Below are 15,342 nucleotides of genomic sequence, written 5' to 3'. Positions count from 1 at the left end.
CTAAGCCAATTACACTCCTATCAATGGTATGTGTCGAAGGCTTCAGAGAATAGCAAGAACTGCAGAGTGGTTGCAGGGCTGCGTTATTTACTAGCATTCTGCATTATTTACTAGCACTCCTACGTCACTTTATGGGCCCACATGGCATGCCCGCGGCTGTTGCGACATCATCTACAAGACACAGCTGTGGTACAAAGCCAGAGTATCTCTGACCTATATTCCATACTGATACTCAGGCTAGGTAGAGTATCTGAAACACCATCAGATACTAAAGCTCTTCCTCCTGTAATCAGCACATAGTGCCAGATATGGCTCACCCCACACTGACTTCATCGTGGAAGGGGAGAGAAAGGTGCTGGAATCACCATCAAAAGCTCCTACAGTAATTCCTCATTGTGATGGTCCAAATTAGAGGCCAGTGCTGTATGTGGGAGTCCTGGCTGATCGGGTTGGCCTGGAGTGCTGCTTGGTCCTACCTGCAGGAGACTGGATGTCATTCCTGGTTGCGAAGGAAACAATGGTTTGGCCTTCATGGACACCTCAGTCCAAGAATGCTCAGCATCCATTAACTACTTGGAGAGAGGGTTTTTGATGTTGGTGGGAGCTGAAAGACAGCTTAGTGGGAGGAAATGGTTCCACCTCTATTGGCTCCCATTGCTGGTCATTGCCGACCGCCTATCCCACACAAGGGCGGAAGTTGTAGCAGTAGCAGACAGGCTCATGGGCAGGATTTTCCAGGATGTAGTTGCATAAGTCATGCCTTGTTGGCTGCTGGGGGACATCTCATTGTGGCCGGAGCTGATTTCGATTACCGACTAGGTATTTATGGCCAGCTGCAAGATCAAAAATTGGCTGCCCTTTACTGTCAATGAAAACAACTTGGCTACACTTGGGGTTTCAACCACAAGTTTGAGCCCACACAGTAATATGGCTGTCTGCATGGACAGTCGATCACTGAGATGGGCACAGCAGGTCGAAGAGCAGGGAACGGGGTCTGCACCCATGTAAAATTTCAGCTGGACTATGTCCATCCATGGGGGTGGACTGGTAGGTGATGGGAAAGCTGGTGATTGCTTTCCTGGAGTCAACTTGCACGTCCTGACCAACTGTTCAGCTTCCAAGTTGGATGCTGGATTGAAAGGGATGATGATTACGTGCTTGATTAGGTTTACAAAAGTCCTGAAACGAGATACTGTGAACTAAGAGCCATTGTCAAAAACTAGAATGGAATGTGCCACTTCTACCGGAAATATAATGGAGAGGACATGAATGGTAGCTACTGTGGTGCTGATGGCCACCTGTGCCACATTCAAAAAGGTGGAGTGGCCGTCAGAAACTACGAACTGCATTGCTCCTCAGTATGGTCCATCAAAATTAACATGTACTCTTTGCCAGGCATGGTCAGGGTGTGGCGTATGGCTGAAACACTGTGATGAAGCTGACTGATTGTGGACACAGGTCTAGCTGTTCTGGAGTGTGTGTCTGTTCTTTGGTGGGATCAAAAGCAGGACAGTACAAGTGACGCCTTCATTCTACAGATTCCCCAATTTGCAGTGACGAGAAGCTGAGGAGTTGAAAGAAGGCGAAATTCCCACCTGGCATTCACAGTTGTCCATGGTGAACAATATGAAAGCTTCAGTTATGTTAAACCGGTTTCATAATGAAAAAATAAGTGCATCATGCTGGGTCTGTGCCCTTAAGCGGATACTGTGCCCAGCTGTGCTGTGCTGCAGACAACACACGGCAGAGCAGTGATCATTGTCTGTGTGTGTTGCTACTTCACACACTATAGTTGGGCATTTGGTGAGGAGGTGTCTTTGACTGGCATCTAAAACAAAACACAGTGCGTCGTTCCTGCCAAACTCTGCATCTGGGACATATGGCAAGTGGGAAAAAGTGTCCACATTTGAGTGCGTATGGTGGGCCAATAATAGATCTCTTAGGAATAATGCCCACTGATACAGCCACTGCACATTTTACCAAGACATTCTGAGTGGAGACCATGTAGTGAAATGAAGGGCTTGTGATTGGTAATCAGGTGAAACATAGTACCATATAGACATATGTGAAACTTTTGAAACTTTTTTATACTCATTCTCCATTTGCAAATAATTTTGCTGTGCTGCATTTAATGTTTTAGATGCAAACATAAAATGCTGTTTGGCGAGCACCACAGAGTAATAACTCACTGCTATGTCACGCTCTGCCATATGGCATTATTTAGATGCAGTATCAAGAGGTACAGGGTCAGCACACTGCTGTCCCAGCCACTGTCAGCTTTCCAGATCTTGGAGCCACTACCACTCATTCACATACCTCCTTAACTGAGATCATGAGATTGTGTGGACACTGTTAAGCGCCCTTTCATGAAGAAAGAATCTGTGGCAGTATGGGGAATTGAACCCAGCTCATCTGCATGAAAGTCAGGTGTGCTGACCACTTAATTAAGAGAAATTTTATAATGGAAAAATGGGTATGACTTACCACTTTCCTGTGACATTCATGACAATTTGAGACAGCTTTCAACTTGGCTGAATCACTGACTCAGCCTGTTAACTGTTGCTGCTATGGTCTTCAGTCTAAAGACTGGTTTGATGTAAGTCTCTAGGTAAGTATACTGAATAATATACATGCTAATACTAAAGCTTTCATTAGACTTCATCAGGATATGTCAGTTATAATAAGATAAACATAATGTGTAATGAATACACTGCAAGGAGAATTGTGCAAGTGAACAGTGAAGTAATAAAATCAGTTAAGGATTTTTTTATATAAAAGGCAGCTGCAGAAAATGAGTGATGGACAGAGAACAGAAAAACTTGGATCCACAACATGACTAAGAACGTTAGTACAACTTTTTTAGACTGCGGCATGTACGCCACTGACCATAGTAAGATAAGCAAATGTTTGCAACCAGTAATAACATGATAACTGAGCCTGAGCATAGCACAGCAGAGTTTAAACAGGCACTGGCCCTTGGTGGGCTCTATAGGAAGTTCACATTATGGCTCCTTCATGGTGCACTTTTGTGGATGACAAAACACTGCCAATGTGTACAGCTTAAGTGTACGCGCATTACTTCATTCCTAGTACCTTAGGGAATAGCTCGGATTCACAAGATGTCCACGGCATCTTCCTCCGTGAGGCTCTGACTGAGATGACGTGCTGATATTGAGATGTATGGTCAGACGTATTTGGGGTATGGGCAGCATCACAGTCTGCCTTTCCATATCAATCCATACGGTAGGATGAGTGATGTATGAGCTTCATGTCCACATCAGGTCCAGGGCCTGGTGGTGGTGCTAGTGGCGCCCCCACTGCTGGCGGCGGAGGCGGAGGAGATGGCTCTGGTGTAGATGGCGGCTGCATCGGTGCTGGTACGGTATTGGACAGGCTGCACCATACTCATCCACTGGTGAATAGGGACCCCTCATATGCTGTGGCAGTGACCCAGCTGCATCTCGCACCACTGAGTGACACATACTGGCGTGGCAATGTCGGTGTCCCGGCCGAGGTTGTCCGATCATCCATACGCAGGCACAACAGGTCGTAATGATATGCACAGACGCCCCCCTCTGTGTGGATGTCACAGAAATGGCAGCCACGGTGTCATAATACGATGGCGAGAATCCATTTTGCATGACTACCAAACCCGCAGGCCCAGACAGTCACCCGGGCCGGAAACAGATGACAGCTGCATGAGTTGGTGACCCTGGCCAGGCCCCCGGAGATGCAGAAGCGTCCAGAGTTGACACACACGGAGCAGTTCGGTATGGGTGAGTGGTGTGAACCGACAAGAAGAAGGAAATGTTGGACAGGGACCAAGTCACATACTTTTTGATTTGCATTTTAAATATTCCAACTAATCTTTCAACCTCAACGTTGGACTGTAGGTGGAAGGGCGGGGCAAAAATGTGGCGAACCCTGCGAGCACTGCAGGAGGCGGTAAACTCCTGTGACACAAGCTGAGGGCTGTTATCAGAGACCAATGTTGCTGGAAGTCCTACGATGGAAAAAAATTTTGACAGGGCTGCCACGGTGGCAGAGGCCGAAGTTGATGTGCAATGAACAACATACGGGTACAAAGAGAATGTAGTGACTACTATTAGCCAGTGTGCATTAAGAAATGGCTGGGCAAAATCAATGTGTAGACAGTCCCAGGCTTCCAAAGGTTGTGACCACAGAGACAGGGTGAGTGCCTGCGGGGCAGCTTGCTGCAGTGTGCATGGAGAATGTGCCGTAACCAAATGAGTGATGTTGCCATCTAAACCAGGCCAAAAAACATGATGGTGAACTAATGCCTTGATGTGTGACACTCCCCAGTGATCAGCATGCAGAAATTGCAGGATCTCCAAACAGAGAGCAGAGGGAACCACTACATGAGGAGTTGAATAGTTCGTACCAAAGAGTAGAACACCATCAACGACAGTGAAATGATGCCGAAACACATAGCATTTGCAGAGGGGGTCGTTGCCCACGATGGAGACACCTCAGGCCAGCCATTTTGTATGCAATATACCATTTCCCTAAAATCAAATCGGTGGCATTTGTCTGCATGATCTGAGCGCTAGTGATTGGAAAACCATTAACAGTTTGTTGACCACATTCATCAACAAGGAAACAGAGAACTCCTCCCAATCAAAAACTGGGCCCAGACTGGCCAGAAAATGGGAGTGTGAGTCAGCATTCGCATTCTTAACCATGAGGCAGAGTGAAATTCGCAGCTGTACTGAGAGAGGAACAGAGCCTAACACTGAAGGTGGTGCACTCCTTTGTTTTAACTAGCAAAACTAACAGCTTGTGATCCATGATGAGATTGAATTTTACACCATACAGGAAAATATGAAACTTTTTTAAAGCATAAACAATGGCGAGGGCTGTTTTCTCTATTTGTGAATATCTAGTCAGCTGAATTAAGCACCTTCGATGTGTAAGCTGTAGGCCACTCAGAGCCATCAGAATATTTATGAGCTAATACTGCCCCCAGTCCATGTTGGGACGCATTTGTTGCTAACACTACATGTTGATCGGCACAGACCGTACCATAGACTTCCGTTTGGAAAACGCCATTCCGTACACCTGCAACCAATGGAAAGATGTTACCTAATGCAACAAAGCATGTAACGGTTATGCAACTGACATCAACCCCGGCAAAAACTGATGATAATAAGCAATCTTACCTACAAAAAGCATAAGTTCCTTGACTGACATAGGACGCAAAGGAACCACAATGGCAGAGACATTCTGATGAAGGGGTTTCATACCAGCACTAAGAGACCTGAAACCCAAAATAAACACTAGAAGGCTGGAGGAAGCAGCAATTGTCTTTTAAGCTGGTAGCATGATGCCAAAAAGAGTATACCTATGTTGTTGAGAAGTTCAGCACCAGAGGAGCTGGAGACCACAATATCATGAAAATAGCTGGCACGCCCAGGTACAGACCTCTCGAGTTATTTGAAAATCCATTGAAATATCACCAAATGGTAACTGCAACTATTGATACAAGCCAAAATGCATGTTAACGACCAAGAGCCATTGAGGGTCAGCATCAATGGGCAGCTGCAAATATGCATTGGAGAGGTTGATCTTGGAAAAATACTGACCACCAGCGAGCTTAGCAAAAAGTTTTTCAGAGTGTGGCAAGAGATACATTTCAATGATAGACTGAGCTTTGACAGAAACTTTGAAATCACTGCAAAGGCATAATTGTCCCGAGGCTTCTTGACAGTGTCTTGGGAGGTAGCCCATTCACTGTGTGCAATCGGTTGGACAACCGCTGAGGCAGTGATGTGGTCAAGCTCCATCTTCACTTGGTCATGTGGACTTTGAAATTATGGGCACAACCCAAGCCTGCAGAAAACAGGGTGGAAAAGACAGAGCATGAAGAGTCGAGTTGTGTATAAGGCACTTGATCAGAGACAAGATTATCTTCATTGGGAATAGTAAACCCAAAAAGGTTAAAGGCATCCAAACCAAACAAATTTTCAGTGCGTGCATTGTTCAACACCAGAGAAGTCAGCGGACTAACCACAAATGTATATGTGAATGGGGCCGAGAAACTACTTAATATCAGAATGTTTCATTTATTGTAGGTGACACTGGCACTAAGGAGGAGAACCCAAGTCCATATATTTTTGCAAGCTGAGTAATGACGGGAGCACAAGTGTTGACTTGCATGTACAAAACCTTCTTATGAACCTTGACAACATTAAATAGCTTACTGGATGCAATGGAGATTGCTGATACACAACTGGCATCCATGTCAACATCTGCAATAGGTCATTGGAATTTTTTGTTACAAACAGGAGCAATGTGGTCTGTTTTGTTGCATTGCTGTCATCTTCAATACGGTGCCTGAAATTCTGCGGTCTACACCAGTAGATAAATGTGACATTTATCTCAAGTCATCAAACTTATGTAAAGGTGTGGAAAATGGATCTTTATATGAATATGAGGACAGTACATTTATGAACAGGAGTACCTAGACAAAAATTACTGTTCCTTTGCAGCGAGAAATTTCCTGTCAACCCCAATAGCAGCCTAACTTCGTTTCCCTCAAATTTTTGTATTTTTTAAAGTCATTCTGGAAACTAATAGCTCAAAACATCCAGACATAATGGAGAATAACTGGTCACATTGACAGCAATGCATATAGGTGATTTTAGTGTATAAAAACAGTAATGTTTAATATGTTGACGAGCTTACCTCGGAAATATTTTCTGGAAGGCCTGTCCATTCATCCATAATGGATATCGAGTACCTGTGCATTACCCTACAAAGCTTTTTTTAATTCAGAATGAATTTTCAGCAGAGTTTGAGACAATTTGAAATTTCCTGACAGATTAAAACTGTGTACCAAAGTGATATTTGAAACTGGAACCTTGCCTCTTTCAAATCTGCACAAACTCTGGTGCAGAGTGAAAGGCTGTTATGGAAACAAAATTCTAGGCTGAGGCTAAGCAATTTCTCTGCAGTATCTGTTCTTACAGGAGTGTTAGTTCTGTGTGGTATGTAGGAGAACTTTTTTGAATTTTGGAAGGTACTGGAAGAAGTAAATATGTGAGAGCAGATTGCGACTCCTGCCTGGATATCTCAAACGGAAGAGCACTGTCCGTGAAAAGCAAAGTTCCAGATTCGAGTCATGGTCGGGCACACGGTTTTGGTCTGCCACGTATAATAATTGCCATACAAGGTGAGTTTTAAAGAAATCACCTCTTCATATTATTACATAACACTGACTAATCAAAAGCTATGTTACAAAGCGAGTTGTATCACGAAGGAACTTATGCTGAATATTACGTTAAATTGCAGACAGGCACAATTAAAAGACATGTCAAAGTTTTGGGCCAATGCCTTCAACAGCAAAAGACAAACACACACCAATCACACACAGGAACAAGCTCACCTCATGCACACATGACCACTGATTCTGGCAGCTCAGATTGGAATCGTACATTGTTGATATTGCTACCTGGAATTTCCATTGTTTGATGATGTTGAATGAAATAGAAAAAAACATCATCATAATTAATTCTGGAGGTGATAATATTCCTTGCATTTTGCTGATGACCTGAAATTCACATACACCATTTGGTTTTGCATTCAGTAAGCACATCAAAAAAGAGTAGGGGCAACACTTTCTGTGGCAAAAAAGGTCATGTGTTTCATATAGTTTGCTCAAGAGTCTGCATGCTGGACATTCAATTTACTCTCCAGACAGACAAATTAAAAACACTGTTTACCCTTAAGCTTTGTTTTCTGTGTAAATAAAATATGGCGTAACTGTAGCCACACATTTGACCCCAGACTAAAATAAGATGAAAATCAACTGTCTACCTTGACTTGTGCATAAAGCTAAGCCCATTCCATTAAATGCAGCCTCTTTACTCTGAATAAAAGTCGATCAATGCTGTGTACTTCGGATAGAGTAAAATACATTCTACAACCACCAAAGTTACTTTGTTATTTGATTCCACAAGTGTTCTTTCCTTTAGAATGAAAGTTCATGGCATGGTGTATGGATAATAGATGTTGCACCCAGATCAAAAATACCCCTGTTAAAGTATATCTATAGATTATGACTCAGACGCAATATCCATTGACAAGATCTTCCAAAGAATATGTAATGAGACACTAGTCAACATGTTCCACAACTTCCTGCCATGAACTATTTTCAAGCAAGCTTGTTGCTATTCTTGGAAATTATCATCAGGGAGCACAATCAGGAACACTGAACAGTTGACACAGTGGCTTACAGCTGCAACCACCAGGTTCAAAGCCAAGGAAGATGACATGTGTAGGGCATCTTGAACAAGGTACAGTAGGTGTTTCACTGTATCTGGTAAACTTACATACAATGAATGCTGGTGAAAAAATGGATCCTCATCAGCTGACCAACACTAACTGACTAAATTTGCCTGGACCAAGATGTCCCACATCACCATAGTGCACCATGTTTGAGAGACAGTCTTCAGAGAATTATATGTAACATTGAGCTGCCTGTAACTTAATCTATATTCCATACATTTTTGTGGCCTATGGAAGAATGCGCTGCTATTCTCTCTGTCTGTCTGTCTGTCTGTGTGTGTGTGTGTGTGTGTGTGTGTGTGTGTGTGTGTGTGTGTGTGTGTGTGTCCAGTCTGATAATGGGAAACATAAGATGACTACCTCATCACATTTTGCTTACCTCTCCTATTTGAACAACAAGATTCTTTTCTGCTTGAAATGACTACCTATAGCTGCATGGGACATGTATAAAGCCACTGGAAAAGATTACCATCGCGTATAACAACAACACTCAATGCTCAATAATCACTGCAATTAATATTAAAATTATAACACTTAAAAAGTCAAGAATGATGAGACGTTTCCAAAAACCGCATAGCTGTAAGAAGATGCTTTATCCACAACTACTTCTTCAGGTTTATTTACCAAGAATACAAATCATGTGTGAAATTTTTGAAATGGTAGAAATACTTTCAACAAATACTGACAAATGTTATACAGGGTGTTTGGAAATTCCCATTATAAACGTCTATGACTTGTAGAGCGGAACAAGAAGGCAATTGTTTGAATAAGAACCCACATCAGAAACATACCGTTATGCGCTACAACCATCTCAGAATATGTTGGTAATGCGATCACTCACAAGTAATTGATTATATGTGACCCATTACATCACTTGTTTTGCAGTTCCACTCATGAATACCCAGCTCGTGTACTTGTTGACAGGTTCTCTTCAATGTGATGCAATATGACCTCTCCACTTCAAGTGTTTGGCATCTCCATGGAGCTCCACCGCTACACCTGCTGACAGTGAAGGTACCCCTTTCTCGAAACCATTGCTTAATTATGGTGAAAAGGACATGTGTAGAAGTCATACATTGTGGTTAATGTTCTTGATAAAGGCGGTGAGCAGCTCTTCCATTACCGTGGTTTCACCATACAGAAAGATCAAGTCAGTGTATTCTCCAACTATGTACTCAAACACGGTGCTCTAACACTCGTAGACATGCAAATGAGGCTCAAACCACATCAGAGAGGTAAGACATACTAAGACAGACATCAAATGACATCAGCCAATCTGACATAAGCATCCTCCCCCTGCCCCCCCCCCCCACCCAACATGACTACCCTGTGGCATATCCACCTAGCAAACACATACGTTAGAGAGTCAAACCACATTGATGGGTTGTCATGTTATGACAGCTTTGTTGCATTCTTTTTTTTTTACTTTCTTTTTTAATGCCAACACTAGGCTTCTTTATTGCTACTATTTCAAAAATTGTACAAGGTGATTGTATTCTTGACACACAAACCTGAAAACTCATCTACACTGACGTAAAACAAGTAGCTGAAAATAAAGCATCTTCATACATCTTTGTGGCTTTTGGGAACTTTTCAATTATTATAATTTTTTTATAATAATTTGAATGGTTATTGGGTTTTGAGTGTTTTTATTGTTATTCACAATTTCTCTGAGCTGTGGTTGCTCTCCACAAAAAGTTGTCTCTACATTATCATTACAATTACAAGGGACTATAGCCCATAAATTACAGGCCTCCAACCACTTGCCTCAATTCTGACACAGTGGACTGAAATTTTAATAGAAGAAGGAAGTAAGGATTCAATAAACTTAGTCACTCTAATAATAAAATGTGTATGTTACATACTCTTGTACAGCAACAATAATATTAACCTTTGTTTTGTGTTTTCTTGGCAATTGAGAATTGCTTCAGGGAGTTACATAGCAAATATACTACACATTATTCAGAAAATTAAACTGCACTAAAATAAGGGAAGATGTTACCTGATTTCCACCTGCACTTTGGTTTCTTCCCAGATCTTTCTCAAAGCCATGTGTACAACACCATCATTCTGGATTGGAGACAAGCTGCATGTTGCATAAACCACAGACCCACCAACTCTCACCATTCTCAAGGCATTGCTAAAAATAATTCCAAACAGTATTAAAACAGTCATGTAATTAGGTTCTTTGCACCGAGATAACAAAGTACACCACAAAGTACCTTAAAAGTTTTGCTTGTAGCTCAGGAAGCCGGAGTCGTTCCTTCACTCTTGTTGGTTTAAATATATTGTTGTCATTCTCAGTAACACTATGCCTGTCAGTAGTGCAAGGGACATCAACCAAAATCTATAAAAAGAAAAAGCATACAGTACAGACTATACATAAACCAAAGGAAAGTCTGAAGTTCATTAAGTACACTAACAAACCTAGACAAATGACACAACATGACATAGTAGAATTGCTTGCAGAAACTGTCAACATTAGAGTGGAGCAGAGAAAAGAGGATAAACAATCCACATAGTTATGACTGACACTTATTTAATGCTACTGAAATTGAAGAGAGAAAATTTGCTTCACTTTGGGCTATAATACCAAAGAGGTGATAAGGACTGATACCAGTGGGTGCCAGGGGGTGTCGTATTAAAACTCGGTTGAGCTTTTCAAATGATTTATTCTTTTCCACTACAGAGCAGTGGTGCTGCTACAATGTGAACTGCAGCTAAATTTTTAATGCACAATAGGTCACTAAGGTTCCAGAGCTGCAAACAACCTCTCAATCACAAATTAAAAGTTAGTCCAAATAGGGAAAATGACTGCTGTATTGAGTGTTAGCTTTTCACTCGTTTTATAGGCTACAAGAAAGCTGACATTAAGTCTTTACGTGAGGCATTACCTCCCAGTGCATCAAACTGGCATTAATTAATGGGACCTGATGAAGTATCAGTGGATATGATAAGAGCAGCACACCCTGTGGGAATGCAGTGGCTGCATAGAGTACTATCAAGTGTGTGGAAAAATATTACAATACCTGATGACTGGAGAAGAGGAGACATTGTTCCCATCTTCAAAAAGGACAATAAAAGACTTTGTAAAAACTACAGAGGAATAACCCTTATGAGTCATACAGCCAAGATTTTTGAACGAATTCTACTAAATTGGATAAGTGAAAAGATAGAAAAGGAGCTGAGTGAAGAACAGCATGGGTTTAGGAAAGGAAGAAGCACAATCAACCTGATATTTTATATCTGTCAGCTGATGGGAAAAAGGTGGGAGTATAACAAAAGGGTGATAATGGTTTTCATAGACATAGAAAAGGCATATGACTCAGTTAACAGGGAAAGACTCTGGGAAGAAATGAAGAAAATATATATATAGAAGATGGATACATTAATGTAATAAAGACAATGTACAAAGGATACAATTGTAGAATTAGAACATCATTGGGGAACTCTGAATACCTCGAAATAAGACTAGGACTTAAACAAGGAAGTATTCTATCTCCTGCACTTTTTAATGTTGTGATGGAGGGAATGAATAGGGCAGTTAAAGATATAGCAAAAGAAAAAGACAAAAAGATGATCTTTGCAGATGATATGGTAATATGGGGCAATAAAGAGGTAAATGTACAGTTACAACTTGATGCGTGGAAGGAAGCAATGAAAAGGTGTGGATTAAAAATACACTAGTGGAAATTGAAATAAGAACACCGTGAATTCATTGTCCCAGGAAGGGGAAACTTTATTGACACATTCCTGGGGTCAGATACATCACATGATCACACTGACAGAACCACAGGCAACAGAGCATGCACAATGTCGGCACTAGTACTGTGTATATCCACCTTTCGCAGCAATGCAGGCTGCTATTCTCCCATGGCGACGATCGTAGAGATGCTGGATGTAGTCCTGTGGAACGGCTTGCCATGCCATTTCCACCGGCGCCTCAGTTGGACCAGCGTTCGTGCTGAACATGCAGACCGCGTGAGACGACGCTTCATCCAGTCCCAAACATGCTCAATGGGGGACAGATCCGGAGATCTTGCTGGCCAGGGTAGTTGACTTATACCTTCTAGAGCACGTTGGGTGGCACGGGATACATGCGGACGTGCATTGTCCTGTTGGAACAGCAAGTTCCCTTGCCGGTCTAGGAATGCTAGAACGATGGGTTCGATGACGGTTTGGATGTACTGTGCACTATTCAGTGTCCCCTCAACGATCACCAGAGGTGTACGGCCAGTGTAGGAGATCGCTCCCCACACCATGATGCCGGGTGTTGGCCCTGTGTGCCTCGGTCGTATGCAGTCCTGATTGTGGCGCTCACCTGCACGGCGCCAAACACGCATACGACCATCATTGGCACCAAGGCAGAAGCGACTCTCATCGCTGAAGACGACACGTCTCCATTCGTCCCTCCTTTCACGGTCTCCATTCGTCCCTCCATTCACGCCTGTAGCGACACCACTGGAGGCGGGCTGCACGATGTTGGGGCATGAGCGGAAGACGGCCTAACGGTGTGCGGGACCGTAGCCCAGCTTCATGGAGATGGTTGCGAATGGTCCTCGCCGATACCCCAGGAGCAACAGTGTCCCTAATTTGCTGGGAAGTGGCGGTGCGGTCCCCTACGGCACTGCGTAGGATCCTACGGTCTTGGCGTGCATCCATGCGTCGCTGCGGTCTGGTCCCAGGTCGACGGGCACATGCACCTTCTGCCGACCACTGGCGACAACATCCATGTACTGTGGAGACCTCACGCCCCACGTGTTGAGCAATTCGGCGGTACGTCCACCCGGCCTCCCGCATGCCCACTATACGCCCTCGCTCAAAGTCCGTCAACTGCACATACGGTTCACGTCCACGCTGTCGCGGCATGCTACCAGTGTTAAAGACTGTGATGGAGCTCCGTATGCCACGGCAAACTGGCTGACACTGACGGCGGCGGTGCACAAATGCTGCGCAGCTAGCGCCATTCGACGGCCAACACCGCGGTTCCTGGTGTGTCCGCTGTGCCGTGCGTGTGATCTTTGCTTGTACAGCCCTCTCGCAGTGTCCGGAGCAAGTATGGTGGGTCTGACATACCGGTGTCAATGTGTTCTTTTTTCCATTTCCAGGAGTGTAAATAAAGATAAGAACGAAGTAATGGTATTTGGAAGAGACAAAGGGTTCAACAGAAATATTACTTTGAATGGAGAACCCCTCAAAGTGGTAGACAGTTTCACTTATTTAGGGAATGAAATATCTAGTGATGGAAGAATAACCAACGAAATTAATAGGAGGTTACAGAAGGGAGGCAGTTTCTACCAAACAATAAAACACCTGATGGCAGAAAGGGACTGGAGCAGACTGCATGTGGGGGAAATGAAATTTCTCAGAGCAGTTAAGGGAAAAACAAGAATGGACAGACTAAGGAATGTAGATACCAGAAAGGACCTTAAACAAGGAAATATGAGAGGATAAATTGAAAAAAAAGAGACTAAAATGGTACAGTGTTAAGAGGATGTGTGGGCAGTGATTCCCCAAAATTATGGAAGAACTAAAGATGGATGGAAAAAGACCTAGAGGGCGCCCAAGAACACGATGGAAAATGGGAGTGAGAACAGCTGTGGAAAGGAGAGGTGTGACCTGGCAACAAGTGCACGAAGAAAAGTGGTGGGGCGACTGAGGCAAATGTAGAGAACTCGTCAGCAGTAGACCTTGCAGTAGCTGGAGCGGATATAGATATAGTAAATCAACTGCAAAAACCCTTCCGTACATTCCTCAAGCTTTTCCCCATTTTCATGATTTAGCTCATCCTGGCATAAGGACTACAGTGAAACTCCTAACAAGTAGAGTTATTTTGTTAAACATAAAAAGTGATGAATGGATTAAATCATGTGATACCTACCAGAAAACCAAGATCACTCACCACATAAAATCACAATTTAACAAATTTGTATAACTTGATGAATGTTTCAGAGTTGTACACACCGTACTCATTGGATCTTTGTCTCCTTCTAATTGCATGATGTACTGCTCGACTGGCATTGATTGTTTCACATCCTGGATGGAAGTCACACTACTAGAAGATATCACAGCTGAAAAACTAGCGAAGGCCTTCCACCAGCACTGGGTTGTAAGATTTGGTGTTCCATCACAGGTAATCACCTACCACGGAACACAGTTCAGATAATAATTGTTTAACAATGTGGGCATAGTACGCGAAATGAGAATTCCGCACACAATGCCATATCATCCTCAATGCAATGGCAAGATGGAGCAACTACATAGAACTCTGAAGTCTGCAATCATGGCCCATAACACTTCTAACTGGGCAGAAACTTTAGCTACTGTTCTACTGGGGTTGTGCACTGCAGTACGAGAGAAATCAAACCATTCTATTGCACAGATGGTATTTCGAAAGACAATAAGACCTCCTGGTGAATTTTTTGAAGGGCCGTCTACGAAGATTGACTGTGATTCATTTGCATCTGCAAATGTTACGTTTGAAACCTAGTTGACCTACATATAGCACATTAGGATCAGTCTTTGTTCCTAGAGGGCTACAGACATGTTCCCAGTCTTTCTGAGATGTGACAGGGTTAGAAAACCATTAGAACCTACATGTGAAGTTCCTTTCCCCGACATAGCAAGGTGTGAAAAATATTTCACCATCTCGAGGAAATGCAAAGACATAAGTGTGTCAGTAGACAGACATAAACCAGTCTACCTTCTCCAGGAAACAATGAAATCAGAAAAGAATCTTCCACAATTTTCTAAGAACATCCAAATACAACATTTTCCAGATGAACCACTTTCAAATGTCAGTGTCAAAGTCAGGAAGGAGTATAAGGTTTCCACCTCGGTTCTTAGAGCAAGATATCTCCGTTGAGATTATTGATGAACTATCGCATCAGACATTGTCAAGAGTGTCCTGTCATCATGTTGTACCATTTTTCTTGTCATTCTAACATACTCTGTATTTTTGTTGGTGTTATGTTTACCTTTTATAAGAAATTAACTTCACCACAATGTATAAATTCATAACTTCACTGCTGGTGG

General features: G+C 42.9%; 1 protein-coding gene across 2 annotated transcripts in view; it reads right to left on the bottom strand.

Moving 5' to 3' along the window:
- Positions 1–15,342, bottom strand: part of LOC126334956 (5-methylcytosine rRNA methyltransferase NSUN4) — an 83,516-nt gene that overhangs the window by 7,183 nt on the left and 60,991 nt on the right. Inside the window, exons 6-8 of one of the 2 annotated variants that reach the window (XR_007564792.1) lie at positions 10,530–10,654; positions 10,310–10,447; positions 9,099–9,306 (exon numbers count right to left, since the gene is read on the bottom strand). Coding sequence is in view for 1 of the 2 variants with exons in the window: in XM_049997707.1 (XP_049853664.1) it covers positions 10,310–10,447; positions 10,530–10,654 (263 nt within the window). In the remaining variant the exon portion in view is untranslated. The remainder of the gene's footprint in view (positions 1–9,098; positions 9,307–10,309; positions 10,448–10,529; positions 10,655–15,342) is intronic. The other variant, XM_049997707.1, reaches the window with a different exon arrangement.

Source organism: Schistocerca gregaria, chromosome 2, assembly GCF_023897955.1.
Source record: "Schistocerca gregaria isolate iqSchGreg1 chromosome 2, iqSchGreg1.2, whole genome shotgun sequence".
NCBI classification, from domain to species: Eukaryota; Metazoa; Arthropoda; class Insecta; order Orthoptera; family Acrididae; genus Schistocerca; species Schistocerca gregaria.
Note: the sequence above shows the minus strand (reverse complement) of the source record. Positions and strands in the feature narration are given on the sequence as shown.